Source organism: Agrilus planipennis, unplaced genomic scaffold (genome assembly GCF_000699045.2).
Source record: "Agrilus planipennis isolate EAB-ADULT unplaced genomic scaffold, Apla_2.0 scaffold172, whole genome shotgun sequence".
NCBI classification, from domain to species: Eukaryota; Metazoa; Arthropoda; class Insecta; order Coleoptera; family Buprestidae; genus Agrilus; species Agrilus planipennis.
Window position 1 is genome coordinate 532,492 of NW_020438999.1, and position 18,567 is coordinate 551,058.

Genomic DNA, 18,567 nt, shown 5'->3' on the forward strand with positions numbered 1-18,567 from the left:
TAAACTGTTTTATTTCTATCTTTTCTGACTTGGCCTGTAGATGTCACAACAGTATTACTGGTGGATAATCAAGGACGCAATTCGTTCGGCCGTTTCCTGAACGTAAAGCCGGACTTAGGCTTAATAACCGCGACAGCCCGAACCTTTATCCAGGAGGGCGTGACTACCGAGTACGCCACCCAGGTGCTCGGCACGACCCTTGACAATGGACGTTTGTACGCACACTTATTGACGAAAAGCTCCCGAGTTCTGTACGACAGCGATACACCAACAACTCGTGCTAACTTCAGTCCGTCTAGCAGCAATAATGTTAACGCAGATCCTAAATCCCCACCCAGCAGTTTAAATTTCGTTAAAAATACCGACTACATACCACCAAACAAAGTTGAACCTTTTGTCGTATTCCCAACTGTGACCTCATACAACACGTTTTCTGATCCTACAAAGCTTGATGCCCGTTCGAAAGAATCTGAAAATGACGAGTCCTTGCAATTGTTGCCGTCGAATAATGCAAGAATTCCATTCCCCGAAACTAACAACTGGAACAATAAAAACGTTAAGGTCTTCCAAATAACTCCCAAACATCAAGATATGCACCTCCAAAATGACAAAGAAATTGCAAAAAGTAAAATTAATGAAATAGACGACGTTGAACCATCAAAAGTAAGAGCTAGAAATGATCTTCCCACGTTTACAGTTCGAAATGAATTTTCACCAAGTGGGTTTTCTATCCTGGGCGACTGGCCTGATTTCGACACCAACACCGAACGATCTAAAGCAACAACGGCAACTGAAAGAAAGGCTAAATTTCTTTTACGTGCCGGTGTACCGCCAAAGAAAGACTTTACTACAGTTACGTACAAGGGTTTCGCAGATTTCACAACAACTGTCGGAGACACTGTAATTATATTCGCCCCATTTACTCCAGAAGTCCCTAGATTCGATGTAGGAAAAGTAACTTCAATTTCGGTAGAAGCTACTCTAAGTCCGACATCAGACTCTACGAAAATTCGGCCTTCATTTTCATTATCTCCCAGCAAAGGAGAACCTACCAGCATACCATCATTACCGGAAACCAAAAAACTCCGACCAGGATTAACAATTTCATCTATAACTCGAGACAGTTCTACAAAGATACGTCCTTCCTTTCCATCTAAGAATAGAGAGCAACAACTTCGAACGCTATTTCCTAAAATTCCTAGATTAACCACCAAACAGACAGAGCCAACAACAGAATCAACAACCGAAAGTACTACAGAAAGCACAATCGAAGAAAACGAAGAAGAAACTACAACAGAACCAATGCAAGACAAACCAGAAAGAGACCAATCTGTGTTTCCTACTAAAGTAATTGACGCTAAAGACAGACCGCAAGAAAAACAAACAGAAGACCCTCAACAGCATGAAGATATAGAAGCAAAAATGTCGGTCCTTGCACATGAACAACAAAACAATGAAAATGATAGTAAATCTACTTCGCAAATAGATTCCTCATTCCTTACCGAAACTGATCAATTTGTCGAAGGTACTCTCTCACCTCAAGCTATACAACCTTCACAAACCCAATTTCCCATGCTTACAACTCCTTCTGATGAAGACATCGCTAAAATTTTAGCTTCTTTGCAAGCCCAGCAAAATAACAAGCCTACACAACCTCTATCATCTCCTGTTCAAAAAACTACAGATATTAAGGAGTATAAGCCAACACCTACGATTCCGTCATCTGATATAGCTACCTCGTCAAGTACAGCAAAAGTCACTCTATCTACTCCCTCTCATGAAGATATTGCAAAAATTTTGGCTTCGCTTCAAGCTCAAGAAAACGATAAAGCAACTGAGCCATTACCTAAAGAAACCGAAAAATTAGTTACAGATTCTCCGTCATCTTCTCTTGATAAAGAAACTAGAATCCTGGGAGGAGCAACAACTATATTTTTCGACAACGATCCATTTGCAACATCTGTTTTTGAACAAACTTCTTCTATCACAAACTCTGAATTGCAAGTGGTACAAACTACAACCGAAAAAACAGCAACTACTACTGAAAAGTCTACAGAAAGTAAAATCACTACAAACGATGAAGAAATTGCTACTTCGCCATTACCTCCAACCACTGAAGCAGAACCAGAAAAAGAAAATGAAAATCCATCTTGCTCCAACGGTCATACCATAATTCCAGCAACAGTTTATAATACGTTAACGTACCTTACCACTTTATTCTTCCCAGATGAAGAATCAACTTCAACTTCCATACAATCCGAAGAAGTAACTTCAACGCAAGTAAATTATCAAACAGTATGCATAAACGAGTTGAACATCTCACCAACCGTTGTTTCAGAAAATGTGGCAACGACACAAACAATTCGCTTGCAAAATTCTTTATCGCAAGAAACTACACTTTCTACAGAAACACCAGAAGAACATACTACTGCAGAAATGAATTTCGAAACAACTCCCGAAGAAACAACACCTATAATAACCACAACTGAAAATCAAGATACGACAGAATCAGAATCCGAAACTACAGATTCTGATGATAACGATAATGAAGATGATGACGATGAAATCGAAGTAATCTACAAAACACTTTATACCACATACACATATTTAACAACGTATTATGATGGGGACGTCTCGTCCATTGATAGCAGGAAAGAAGTTATTACCAACGTAATAACATCCACGTTAGATCCATCAAATGATATTTCAGATCCAGCAGTTGCGGGCCTTTTTGAAAGAGAGGATAGTCTTGTTTCGAGCTATAAATCAAGACCTCCAACGTTTGATGATATCTCCAACATTACACCAACAAGTGTTTTACAGGTTAAACCAACAGAAACTAACATTATTACCGAAGATGATAATGAAAATCGAATTCCAGATCAAGAATATTCCAAACCAACCCCTACACTTGATGATGTCAAAGGGGTGAAAACCTATTATACAACATATACTTATTTCACCACCATTTTCGTAGATGGAGAAACTGAAATATCTAGTCGCACCGAGGTTTATACAAATTATGTTACTCCAAGTTTAGATCCTCATGCTGTTATAAATGAAATTGGTAACACTGAATTACCAACACTGACAACTCCAAATCCTGAAGAGGAAAACGAAGACAATATACACAAACCTGCCAGTTTCAATGTTACCCCGAGTAACGCATATAGCAGTACAATAGAAAGACGAAAACCGTCTGAAACAGAAACTACTTCTTCAGAAAACCTAAGTACCGCCCTGACGGTTGCAACTCCACAAATTGATGACAATCTACTTGCTAATCTTAAAGAATACAGTGCTATATCAACAGTTGTTCGTAGCAGCACTTCAACGAGCAAAAAAAGATTAGCTGATAATGTTGATGCTCGTAACGTACTTGATGATCAAATCGTCGCTGAATCTAACAACGAATCAGAAATAATGCCTTCGCCAACATTGTTACTGCAAACAAGTTACACTACCTTCACATACTTCACAACTATCTACCAAGGTACCACTGGAAGCAGTATTAAGAGTCGATTGGAAACCATTACGAATGTAGTAACTGAAACTGTTTCTCCCACGCAAACAATAGCTGCTGACGATCCAAATGAACCAATAACATACTTCACAACGTTTACCTATTGGACAACTTTCTACAAAGATGGATCAACTTCAGTAACTACCAGAGAAGAAACAATATCAAATGTTGTAACACCGACTGTTTCTGATTCAACTGCCACACCAGTAATAAATATTTCCCCTATATCGTCTACACCTTCGGTGGAAATAGTACCTAGCAAAGCTGTTTTGGAACAACCAGTTTCGGAAACAGCAAATGAAAACTTAACAACTTTCTATACAACCTATACTTATTATACGACGTCTTTTATTGGCAATGATACAATTTTAAATAGTCGTCTTGAAACTATAACCAATGTCGTAAATGGCTCAAATGATAATGAAGAAACAACCAATTTTACTCCAGCTGAAGAAAATACTACAACTGAAAATAACGAAGAAGGCTCTTCACCACTAGTTGGACTATTATCAACAATACAATCCACTGTAGATAATGAAGGTACCAAAACTGTGTTTTCTACGGGGATATATGGTACATATATCGATGGTCAATATGCACAAGTATTAGAAAGCACTTCATCCATATTGACTGAACCGATAGTTCCTACACCTGTTCCAGAAAAATCCCTTAAACCTACAGGAATTGTGAGTCTAAATCAGGGAAAAATTATAGATGCGGATGGTGTAAGCACATTGTTCTACACTACTCAAGCAATTGGTACTTATGTAGATGATTCATATGCGCAAGTCATCGAGAGCACAAGTTCTTTAAAAATTGATGAAGATAAGAAAGCTGCTTTGGCAGCTTCCTCAACGCCTAGTGTTCATCGAACCGGTCTTGTACGCATAGTAGAGGGATCTATTGTACAAAATGATACGACCACAATGTACCAATCAAAGGTCATAGGCACTTTAATCGACGGAAGGTATGCACAAATAATTGAAAGTACATCCAGTTTCATTGTCGACAAAACCAAAGCTCCATCAATTAAACCAACTAACGTTAACGAAATTGGTACATCTGCAACGGAAGCGCCCCAATTGAGTTCCCCAGGCTTCATTACACCTTCACCAGTGGCGATAGAAAGCTCCATAAGCGATAACGGTGAAGAAGGTGCAGGTGAAGGCGAGGAAGATGAAGAAAATGATGACGAAGACGATAAAGACAGTAGAGGTAGGAAAAAGTCCCGTCTAACTTTCCAAACACGTAAAAGAACTTTCACGCCTGCCATAAGACCCTTCGCATCAAGAACCCGTTCCACATTCTCGCTTCGCCGCAAAAATCTAAGTCAAGCAACTGCAGCAACAATCACTAGGAGTGACTTTACACCCACAGTTACAGCTGTTCCTGCAGGTAAAACGGGAACTCGTTTCGGTTCTAGAAGAAGTTCAACGAATGCCGCTGTTCAACCAACAGCCTCTGGAGGACGTCGTTTTGCCCGACCAAAATCTACAAGTGCAGCAAATAATACAAAAGCGAAATCGTCACAGAAAGTTCAACCAACAGCAGGCCCTCGAAGAGGCGGATTCAGAAGTTCTGCGGCAATAAAGCCATCTTCTTCGTACGCTGGTAACAGCAGGTTTGCGAGAATTAGACCTACTGCTACTGCTTCTGGCCGTTTATCTAACACTAGACCAATAACGTCTCCTTCAAATGATATAAATGACGATGAAAATGACCTGACAACTCAAATAACTGAAAGTCCTACTGACGCAACTGATGAAGAAAATGAATCAACTTTACCTCTGACTCCTGTAACCGAATCGTCCAAACGTGCTCAAAACCCGCTACTAAAATTCCGCAGACCTCCTTTCTCTCGTCCATCATCTCTTACAAAAACAGCAACGACTACTAAGCCTGCGACCCGAAATGCGAAATCAAGCAAGAAAGCATCAGCAACAACTACAGCGAAACCTAAGGCAGCTGTGAATAGGCCTGTCGGAAATGTGCAAGCGAGGTCTAGACCGGGAAGTAATCTATTCCCACGAAGAAATCTCTTCACGACCACAACAACAACAAACCAGCCAGAACAAGGAGAAGAAGAGGAAGAAGAAGAATTACAACTAGAAGACGAAGGTCAAGAAGGAGGAGATGAAGAAGATACTGACTACGAAAGTAGTAACACGGAAACACGAACAGAAAATGCTCCAATTGCAAACAATTCTCCATCATCTAGAAGGGAACGGACTTTCAATGGCGTTTCTGTAAGACCGTTTAGATTTAGACAACGTTCAAAACGTGACACCTTTTCACGATTTCGACGACCCAGGGCAAGACCGACAAAATCATCGGAAGTGGTAGACAGCTCCGAATCAGCTGAAACTACAACAGCTAAACCAACGAAACCCAGTCGTTTTAAAACAAGATCACGTAGTGGAAACAGGGTTGATAAGTCTACTACACCTACTCCCAAAAGAATCACTCCTTCTCGTCCTACACAAAACAGGTCGCAATTTACTTTACGAAAAGACGATAAAAAGACAACGTTTAGACGACCTAGTTCACAATATTCATCTACCAGAAGAACTACCACGCCAGCATCGAGACCTAAACCACCACGGTTGCGGACCAGTCAAACCGAACCGACCACAACAAGAAAAAGAACAAGTGGAACTAAAAGGGGATCAACAACAACAAGAAACTCCGGTCGAGGATCCACAATCCGATCCAGATACTCTGGAGAGCAGTTCGATTCATATAATGGTCGAAATGATAACGGCACTATCACTGTGACGCATCAGGTGCCGACCGAAGTAACCATACCTGTTGTTAATGGAAAAGTGACAGAATATAGAAATATTATAACTGCTCAATTAAGCACGGAAATTGTACCACCCCATAAATATACTACTGCCTTAAATTCCCTTGGTAATAGGATAACTGTCTTATTGAGCGAAAATACAGGTATTAATGTCAACGGTGCGACAGCAATCACAAGATACATATTAAACGAGACTCCAACAAGTTCGATCACATTTACACCGACATTTATTCGAGGTTACAAAACCTCTTATTCACACATAATTCCTAGCACAGCGTATGGAGTTGAACAGGTGGTGAGTACCATACAACCGCAAATTCCCGCCCAAGCACCACTTGCTAACTTACTGCTTTCGCAACTTCTGCTTGGAAATGCGGGATTTCAGCCAAATCCCCTTTTGGGATTACAAAATTCAGCAGTCGCAGCGACTCCAACAACGGAGTATAAAACTAGAACAACTTCATACGTAACAACTGTTGTAAAGTCGACATCCACAGTATTACCCATTACGTTTAGAGGAAAAGAAATATTGACAACAATTGTAGATAGTTCCAGCGAAATAGTAACAGCCACTGAATTCTTAACGGACACCATCGTCAGTACCCCTACTATGCTCGCAGGGGCCAATCTGAACAGTCTTCTTTTACCGCTTCTCTTACAGCAACAACAGCAACTACAAACAGCACAACCATTTAACCCTCTAAATCAACAACCAGCGGGAATCTTTGGTCAAAACCAGCCCTCAGGTATATTCGGAATTCAACAGCCTGCTGGAGTGTTCGGATTAAGCTTTGATCAAAATTCACAACAACAAATTGCTTTTCAAGATTTAAAAGATAGCTTTGGTATAGCTACTAATGAATATGACAGCAATTCTAAACAACCTGAAGACTTCCAGAATCTGTCGGAAGAAGAAATAGCAACGTTAGAAAGTGAGCACACTCATGTACCGAGTAGAAAACCAACCAAGAAAAAAACAAGAAAGGACAAACAACAAGAAGCCCCTTCACCCGTCACTCCTTCAGAAACAAGTGTGGTTACATTGTATGTGTCAGGAAAAACTCCTGACGAATTCACAACAATTTTATCTACCGTGGTTGTTGGTGAAGAAAACAAAAACAAAAGTAAAAGAGAAGTAAGTTATATTGAAGTGAAGCCGTCTCATATCAGACATGACTTTCGAACGAACAACAACTTGGATTTTATACTAACTCCAGCTATGACCGAAGAAGTTACGGAAGAAATAGAATCTCTAGAAGGAACTGCCAGTTTGGAAAGTGTGGTCGGTGATGTGGAAAAATATATAACGACCCATACTCCTGATCTATTTGTAAGCAAACCAACAAAATTAAAAAAAGCTAGTTCATCAAAAAATCACAAATCACAAAAATCCTCCGGTAATTTTTTAGTACAATAGACCTTAGTGAGTCCGCCCCACTCACTTTAAAGGTCAAAAAATCACCATCCTGGGGCGACTTTATAATCACTACGGCAAAAAATCATGCCACTAAAACACATACAAGGAACAAAAGAGACGTAACCGATAACACTCATCAACCAAAGAGACGACGCCGAGTAATAAAAAAACTAATTAGAATTAATAATCGAACAATTAATGAAACAAGCAGGAAAGGAAGACATTATCAGTACAATACAAATGACTTTGGAGAGGTAATTGATGTACAAACAGTAAATAACGAAAACTATCCCAAAAGACGACGAGTCGTCGTTACAAAAAGGCGTAGACTCACAACTCCAAAGCCAATTAAAAGAATGCGAAAGGTATTAGTTGCCAAAAGGAAACTGTTGCCTACTAGCAGTACTAGCGACTTAAAAACAATTACAAAGTCAACTAATTATGAAATGAGCGAATATACTGATAAAACCAGTTCAGAATCTACCACTTTTCCAACTACCACTAACACAGACGATTATACCGAAGAAACCGAAACAGAAGTTGACCAAACGGAAGAAAGCCAAGAAAGTAGTGATGCGAAAGCAATAGATGGTGATAAGAAAGATGTTTTATACGAAGACGAAGAAGAAGAATATGTACAAGAAGAAGAAAATAACCAACATCAAATGTTATATGCTAACGGTGCAGATGAAGGCGAACAAAAAGAAAATAGAGAAAGTCATGACGTTGACAATCAAATGACTGAAGAACAACAAAATAATGACGATTTAGAAATTAATAAAAATAAAGATGATCCAACCGATGATGACGATGAATATAATAATAATGATAATATAAATGCCACTCACGCAGAAATAAACGAAAAAGAGGAAGAGAACGTTGATACAGAAGATGAAAATGAATACGACGATATACAAGATGTTGAAGACACTGAGAATGAAAATGAATTTAAAAACGAGGATAATATCAGTCAAACCGATGCAAGTGACGCTTCAAATAAAATTAACTCTTTAAGCAACGTCGACACGGAAGAAGACGAAGAAGTATCTACAAAACCACCGTTCACAGATGAAGCCGAAGAAGACGATGGAGAAAAAAGTCAGATCCTCAACACCCTTCCCGATTATGAACCCTTTTTCCCAGAATTATCTGAATCTCTTGACGCTTCCGTTCTTCTATTGAAAACCACCGTGATTCCTACGGTAGATTACGAAACGAAAACTGTCGTACAGAGCAGGTTGCGTACGTACACTTTTATTGTGACAAGAGTCAACGGTGACGAAAAAATAACAACATCAACGACCGAAGTAAAACCGCAAACCAAAACACTTACTGTGACCGAACCTCGAACCAGCTACACGACCCTTACCTTACTAGACTGGGAAGCGACAAACGTTTTACCTTACGTCCCGATAACTAAATCCGTGGACACTCCTACACCACCCAAAAATGCTGGAGGTGAGTTTTTTCTGCTATCTACTTGTAAAATAGATTGAAAAGAATGCTCTTATGTACAGATTGTTACTAGTGGAAATTTTTCCTATTGTTAGTATTTTGTTTTGGCAAGTTACCTCCATACGTGGTGTCTTTTGTTTGTATGCTGTACAGAAAAATATATGTAGAACTGTAACTAAATAATATACCTTTATATCTTACTATTCTAAAGAAAAACAACATCTACTAATTGTTGTACTGGTAGTGAATCTGTTTTAATTCTCTATTCTCGTGGTTGATCACTATTAAAAACAAAAGATAATCGTCAATTGTTTTATCAGAAAACAACCCTACGTTATTCGAAGAAGCTCGATACAATTTGGCAACCAGAGTTATGTCCAACGGGGTAGAAGTTATAGTGGCTGGAGATAAAACCACTTTACCAGGAGAACCAGATGTGAGAAGAATTCCGCCAAGTTCCATCTACAAACCTATAACGTTGAAACCAAGTACATTGACTAACCATATGTCTCTGTTAGTACCACAAGATGCCTCGCAGGTTAGTAACAATCCTAATGATAAATGCAATTGAATTTTCTACGGTTTTCTAATTCTATTCTGTACAGAAAATACTATTACCACAATTATATACAATTTAAACTATAATTTATAATTAATTGAATTATTATTTCGCTTATAGTACACAACTTTTTGTGCAGAGGCTTTACTTGAAATATTTTTTTGTAAAATGCCGTTGTATACACACCGATCACACTAAAGTTGTATCAACCTCTATTCGTAATTGGTTCATATTTTACTATTTTTAGTGGTTGTGTAGCACTATTAAAGTTATAGCAATCATACAGTTTTCATCTTATATTATAGTTACTGACGATGTTGTTACCGAGCCACCGTGAATTGATTCGCCAGAGTCTGTTAATTTAACTCGTATATTAGCACGGAACATGTGTTCCGTTTCAGAGCGACTACACAGGCAAAAAAATCATGAAAACAGCAAAATTGACGTGGCCACAGTAGAAATATATTTAAAATATTTTCGTCCATCTATCGCATGTCACATTACAGCCGGCCGCGGAGTAGGGGTAAAACTGAAAGGCGCTCGGCAAAGCAGCCAAGACCAATATGACGGCGCCCGTGGCTCGCATGAGCCAACCGTGTAGCATTTATATTCTCACTCATTCGTGCAAGTGCATGACAATTTCATTTACAGACTGTGAAACTCAAAGCGAAGATGAAATTATTGATATAATAACTGAAGTTCAAAATGATTCACTGATTTAAATAAATATAGTTCTCAGTTTTTAACATGCGTCTATCATCTGAATTATTGTATTTATTATGCATTCCGTACTCTCATACGCAGATTGGAATTAAAATTTATAGTTGGATATCTTGTCTACTATTGATTTTCCATTCTCTTCCAATCATTAAGATAAGATTAAGAACGCAATTTTAATTTTAATACCCTACATTAAATAATTTTCCAAAAATTTACAGTTACATGCCTACAAACTGAAAAGTTTCACTTGCATAGTGGTTTCATAAAACCACACATTGTTTTTTTATAATAGGTATTAGTTAGGATTTTGTTGTTCAATAAAAATTTCCGCAAACTACGATCCGACAACTTTTAGAAGTTATCTACTAATATCTTCTAATTTCTGGCATTTTACTGCGTTTACGATACCAATGCATAACAACAAATATATTTAAATGCATTATACAAAGGCCAGACCGCAACTGAAATGTAGGATTCGCCAAATTTTAGCTAAGGTTTAATTAATTAGCTCTGTACTCGGATTCNTTGTCTACTATTGATTTTCCATTCTCTTCCAATCATTAAGATAAGATTAAGAACGCAATTTTAATTTTAATACCCTACATTAAATAATTTTCCAAAAATTTACAGTTACATGCCTACAAACTGAAAAGTTTCACTTGCATAGTGGTTTCATAAAACCACACAATTTTTTTTTATTAAATACTCAATCTACATAGAAACTAAAAAAAATAGTATCACCTTCAAGCGTATTATCTATATTTACCATATCAATCGATGTATAAAGTATTTCCAGTACGCAACTTAAGAATGCGCCAATCGTCCTAAAAGCATTCGTCCTTAAAATAAGAACTGGATACCTACCTGGAATTATTATAACCTTGGTCAATATAACAAAAACATCTTTATATAAATCATTGTAAAACCAAAAATTTTGCAAACACCGTACAAGTATTAAATCAAAATCGTTAGTGTAGTTAACACCCAAATACGCATTAGATAGATAGATTCACTTCCTTTACAATTTCAGATTCAAAGCCTGTCAGCTTCACTTCAATCAAATCCATTCGTTACTAAAACTTGCCTCACAACGTTCACATATTTGACCACATACCTCCAAAACGGAAGTACTGCTGTCTCAAGTCACGAACATATCGTTTCAAATATAGCGACAGAAGAAAAGAATAGTGCCAAAATAACTCCCACCGCCAGCACGGGAGTTACGTTAACACAGGTAAACTAATCAAAAAGAAAATTATCTAAAACAGGTTTGTGTAACAACCGTGTTCCATTTTAGCATCCAAATCTGGCCGTTGGAATATTTCAAACTACGTACACATACTTAAACACGATTTTGGACGGTGAACAGCCATTGGTTGTCAGCTCCAAGCACGTAGTTAGTAATACAGTTACTGCCCCTGACGATTATTTGTCCTTGTTGCTGCCGTTAGAAAAAGCAACCCCCGTAAGAGAAACTAATACGTACTATAGTACACTTCCTTTACGAAAAACTGTAAAAGATGGTGCCGACACGAAAATTGTTAGTACCGAAGAAACCCTCACGCAGGTCATCATTACCCAGTCCATACCCCCAAGATCAACATCTGTAATGACATCTTATATAGCTCTTGACGTTGATGGTCGACCACCCAACCGTCATTCCGATTATACCACAACAGATGTCGTAAAGACATATTACGTCACATACACATATTATACCACAGCAACTGAAAACAATACACCTGTGGTGAAAACCAATGTTGCCATATCAAGCGATATCGTTACCGAAAAACTTTACATTAACCCACAAAAAACATCTACTACTAATGCGGTCAAATCTGGTCAAAGTACTGTTCGCCTATTAGACGGAGTGGATATTGTGGTTACTAAAACCTACGTCACAACGTACACATACTACACTACACTATTACAGAATGATAAAGCAAAATCCACTTCTACCATAATAAAGTCTCATACAAAGGAGTTGGAAAACGTAGTGACCGAAACGCTAAATGCCACCTTAATTCGACCGGAAAATTTAGCATATATCAATCAAGAAATACAAAAAGGTCAAGAAAGAGTTACCGACACAGCAACGCTTAATAATGGACAGAAAGTTGAAATAACGGCAATTAACAAGAACATTAAGCCAACAAGAGTATTACCTATAGAAAAAACTCAAATGCCTTCACCACTCCCTGAATCTATACCAACTCTTGAATCAACTTCTCCAAGTATTATTACTGGCTCAACTATAGTATTTTTCGATGAAGATAATGATCCATTTCAAGCAGTTTCAAAAAAAGCCACTCCAACCTTAAAAACAAAGGTTAAAGCGACAAAAACTGCTATTAGAAATGAACTTAATTCTCTTTTGAGTTCAGAAATTGTAAAAACTACAAAAATATCGACGGTGGTTAATAAACAAAGCACAAAAAAAACAAAACACGAAAAACGACCAGCCATAACAGCTACGAAAACCAAAGATCCTAATGAAAGCACTACTGGCTTAGAAAGCCTCCCACCTAAAAAGAAAACGGCAGGCAAGGTACCAAAACCAGTCAATAATATACCTGATTTACTAGGACTTGGAACTATTAATGTCGACACACTAAGTGCTCTAACACCTGTTATCAATGCAATGGCTGGATTGATTAAAACTAACATTAAAAAGAAAAACGACTCTACATCTTCTACTACAACAAATGGTCCTGCAGCTATTAATATTAAAGAGCGTCACAAAGAGCCTATCAAGGAAGTCTCTGAGGAATCTCAAAACAAGCCCATTTATATACCTCTGCAACCGACGGATGATGATACTCTAGAAATAGCTGAAAGTCAAAATATTGCCACATTTCATATTAAACAATGGGAAAAACTACCAGTGGAACCAATAAAGAACCAAAAAGAAAGTCCTCTTCTCAATGGTGGAATTCCTATTTCTCCAGGCGAAATAATTACCGCTAACTCTGATGTCATAGTTGGTAAACCCGGTAGAATCGGTCCTCGCGTTCCTTCTATTCCGTTGGAAAATCCCATCCGGGATGATGTTCCCATTGGAATGAGCCCTCCTCCACTTCCGCATAACGTATGGTCTAATCAAAATACACAACATCTTAAGGATCCATTATTGAGTGAATCTTTAAAGAATGAACGACCGTATTCTGGAAAAGAAACATACCATAGACCTCCTCCTCCTGTAACAATCCCCCTTCGGCCATCTGATATCTTGAGAGGCGAATATCAGAAACGGCCGCCCGTATCACAGCATAAAAACCTTCTCTACAATATCCCTCCGCCATATATTAACGAGTTACCTCCGCGATTAAGTCATGGTGAAATGTTAATGCCCCATCAGAACAACGGAACTAGTATCAATGTCCCCATACAGCCTTCTGCGTTGGACGAACTTATAGTATTGCCAGAAATTATAGAAAGATCAAGTGGTCAACCTCTCTTAGTAAATCTACAACCATCTCAGGTGGCTTACGTTAATATACCTCACAACAGATCAACAGCTTTAATTTATGGAGGATCTACAGAGCCACATATTAATGGGCAATATTTCGATGATCCATCACCGTACACTCAGCTCGACTTTGCTGCACCGTCTGAAAATTACGATATCAACAATCGCAACAGAGGAATTCTTAAGGTCGATTCAGCGCAAGATAACATCCAATCATCAAACCAGAAGAGGGTGGTTGGGGTAATTAAAGTTGGTAGCGATGTTATAAACGTGAATCCAACCTCGTCTATTTCAGTTGGATCTTCTAATCTAATACAGCCTAGCAAGCCACTAAACAACAAAGATATAAATATCAATTTGCCTCCTTTATCATTTGGATTGATTCATCAAGCTGGTGAGCTCAATGGACATGTTATTAATCATCAAGAATCGATGACGTTTAAACCCCCTCCAATGAATTTCAATATTGTACCTGCAAATGACTTTGCAATGAATGAAGTAACAATAAAACCGAAAAACAAAACTATTAGTAACAACGTTCCATTTAAACAAAATAATTACATACCAAATGTAGGAAACAAATACAATAATAATCAATTTGGACATCCAATCAGAGGAACGAACAATAGATATACACCGTTCAGGCCATATCGAAGACAACCTCCCAAATCTCGTATTCACACAAGGCCGCCATCTAATCCGTTAGAATACATGACCCCTCCGCCTCCAGTAAATCAATTTACAACTATGCAGCTTTCGAAAATTTCAAAGAAACCTGAGGTTTCTAATTCAATTCCTATTTCCCCTCATGTTCCTCAATTCAATCCTATAGACGAAGATGACAATTATGACGAACCAGTAGATTCATTTAATGAAGAAGGAGAATACGTACAAGAATCGAACAATAGGCCTCTTTACCCCGATGAAATACCTTCCGAGATTCTAAAATTAAATGGCACAAGACACAGACCCCCTGCTATTGTGCAATATCCTTCATTTCAAACACCCTACAAACCGTTAAAAGAAGAAAATAATAGAAACTCAAATAAAGCTACAAGCATTCCTTTTGTAAGACCAGAAAATCAATTAACTAATCAAATTATAAAACCCGAAGATTCATCAATATATCTTTCCAATCATGCTATAGATGACTCCCATAAATATCCTGCGTACCAACAAATGCCAGAACAATCTTCATTCCTCAGAAGAAATAATACGTATACTACTCTGTATCTTAACACAGAAGAAAGACTTCCTCAAACAACAGAAGCCACCTTCCAACATACCTCGTCAAAACTCCTTACCACAGAATCATCATCAGAACATACAAAAATAACAACTGAATCTTCTTACGGATTGAAACAGCCAGTTACCAAAAATTCTGCGGTTGAACGGAGTACTTCAAAGAGATTTGGGACAACGGAAAATAGACCAAAAATAACCTCAATGCCTGTTGACTTTCCACCCTTGCAAAAAGACGAAATCAATCGTAAGACTCATATAGATACGCAAACTGAGAAACCATTCAATTCAAACTATTTGAAAAATGAAGATAATACAACAAATAATTACAAAGAAATTTCCACACCTCAAAGCAACAGGGAAGAAGCTATTTCGTTATCTTCAAAATCACCACCAGTGAAAGATGCGATATTACATTCAATGGAAATAATGAAGCCTCCTCCTCCTTCCCCTTCTGTTCCGTCAACTTCCAATCTACCGTATCCTTCTATGGATATAAAACCTCCCAAAATACCTGATTACGGACAAAAACCGTATCCGTTTAATTTTATCATAAAATCAAGCAGTCCAAGGCCATTTTCACGTAATCCAACGGTTGGCGTCAAATACGCTGCAGATGAAATTTTAGGTATGAATCCTCCAGCAATAACCACATATAGGCCTAAACTTAATCTTAATCGGACGATTTCCACATACAAACCAATATATTCCTTACAACTTGATGCATCAGACGATGAGTTTAATCAATATTCCACAACAACACATCCGACACGCCGCCCTTATACTAGAAGACCGTATACTCGAAGAACCACAACTACCAAAGCAAATGAAAAATCAGATTTACAGAAAAGTACAGTTCTTCCTGCATCTGTTTACCCTGCAAACATCACTACCCAAACATCTTACAAAACCACAACAGAAGCAAATATTCGCACTGTTCGTCCTGTTTTCAAAAACAAAGCTTCAACTACAACAACTGAAAGAAGTACAGGATTTTCCAGTAGAACGACAAATTCTACCTCCACTCCAAAACTATACTCCACGACGTGGAAAACTACCTCCTCAACCACCTCGGAACCGAAAGTGGAACCAATTACGGAAAAGACGAATATAAGCCAGCCTGTAAATAATCAATTCAAAATTGTTAAGATTAACAACCACACATCGGTCACACCTCTCATTGAGTCAAGTAATGAAATATTACCTGTACACGAGCATACACACATTCACACTTTCACTACAACAACAATAAGAACAACTGTCATAAAGACGTTAAATGGACCAGCATCTACATCAACCGTTCTCGTAACAAGAACAGAAAAATTCACTGTGGTAGATACAGTAACGGAAATCCATACCTTAGTAAAACCAACCAGTATCTATGAAACCATTACGACCACTGTAAGCCCCACAACTACTTTACTCTATCCTCCTGGGGTGCCATACGGTAACCAACCATCTATTTCACCCACAACCGTAATGGATGTTACGAAACCAACGGCAGTCGTTAACGAACACGTGAATGATAATATGGAGGACTTCATCATTCGAGACAACGATGAAACACAAACCAGCAATGAAAATGATATCAACGTGGACAGTTCTTCCAATAACGATTCGATTTTCGTTGTTATGACTGATAAAAACCATGGCAGCGTTGTTAAACTAACAGATACGGAAACACAAAATAGAGACGAGGCTGTAGTAAGTAGCGATCCCAACCATATTCTTTTGGGTGGCGTTCTGATCGCACCTCCACCTAATATCGAGCAACGTGACACTACTACTACTCAAAGTCTTCAAGATAAATGTATACCAGACTGTCAAGCTTCAAAAAATGAACTTTGTCAGAGGGTAGAAGGAGTCATGAGATGCGTATGTAGACCAGGTTTTGCCAGGATGTTCCCTGACAGACCGTGTAAACGTGAGTAAAACTAATTATACCTAATATAATTTTAATAAATTTGTCCCTCTTTCAGCAACGTACACATATCGTTTGAGAATTGTCTTAGAAAGACATGGCAAACAACGTTTAGTATACCACGAAGTTCTTAATAATTCAAATTCGACAGAGTTCGTAAAGCTATCTGCCATCGCTCAAGATGGTTTAGACAGAATGGTCATGCAGTCAGACTTAAGGGACATATACCATGGCATACAAGTTGAAAATTATGAGCCCCTTGAAGAACACGATGGAATAGTTACTAATTTCTATTTACAGGTAGGTAATTTTAAAAATAGATTACAGTTAAATAAAAAGCACACCTTGCCATAGGTATGCATACGATTATCAATTAAATAAATCCATTTAACAGGAGCACTTCTTTTTCCTTTAGCTCTCTGAAAATACAAATGACGATCGTCTTAAAGATATTCTCAAAAAATACTTGAGAAACAACAACTATAGCATTGGGGGAATGGAACTTTATGCCGCTAGAGAAGGAGTTCAAAATTTGGACGCAAATGACTTTGATGAATGTTCCAATAAAGATTTTCACGATTGCTCAGAAAATGCGCATTGTTTCAATTTACCGGGCACTTATACTTGTAGTTGCAAGGAAGGGTTCGCCGATCTTTCCGAAAACACCCTTTATCCCGGTCGTATTTGTTCGGCCGAGCTTATAGGATGCGAGCGATGCAACTATCACGGAACGTGTTACTCCAGAGGAGATGACGAGACACTTTGCGAGTGTTTCCAATGGTACGCCGGTGAACATTGCCACATAAATTTGAAAGGTATTGTGAAAAATTTCTAAATTTGTTTTTAATGCTATTCAAAAAAAGGATAATGTCATCCACATATTCACTGATATTTATGGAAAGTAACAAAATAGCCCAAGAGCTTGGTACGAAATTCATCCGGAATGTGGACGAAAAACATGAAATACCTTGATTGGTTTACATTATGTCGGAAGAGTTTTAGACAAGAGAGGTGTGCTTTCGAAAGGGAAGGAATTCGGTCTTGAATTTGACCTTGATCTTTACCTTCGAGATTATTTGGAGGTTATTTTTTTTAATGAGAAATTATTTTTTATCATCAACAATGAAAAACGCGGAATTTAATAATCGGATATTTCGTTGAAGATGATTTGCTCTTTTTGCAATAATTTTTGTCTGCCACCCTTTTTGTTCCATCTCACGTGTTCAGGAATTCAATTAAGTATACTGAAGTCTACGTTTCTACAAATTTTAGAACACTAACTCGATAACGTAATTAAAAAATGTGACACTTCGCCCTCTATGTCTACCCTTGTTCCTGGAGTGCTGCCCGCTTGCTTACAAAAGCACCCTCCCCTGTAATCCGAAAATATTAATATAAAATTTGTCCATATTCCGGATGACATAGAAATCTTGTGGCTACCTCTCTTGCGAAAATGTG

General features: G+C 38.0%; 1 protein-coding gene across 1 annotated transcript in view; it reads left to right on the forward strand.

Moving 5' to 3' along the window:
• LOC108737860 overlaps window positions 1-18,567 on the forward strand; it is a 190,602-nt gene that overhangs the window by 164,378 nt on the left and 7,657 nt on the right. The window contains 7 exon segments of the mRNA XM_018470992.2: window positions 41-7,737; window positions 7,740-9,201; window positions 9,519-9,736; window positions 11,508-11,711; window positions 11,775-17,112; window positions 17,168-17,409; window positions 17,525-17,924. Coding sequence (XP_018326494.1) covers window positions 41-7,737; window positions 7,740-9,201; window positions 9,519-9,736; window positions 11,508-11,711; window positions 11,775-17,112; window positions 17,168-17,409; window positions 17,525-17,924 — 15,561 coding nt within the window.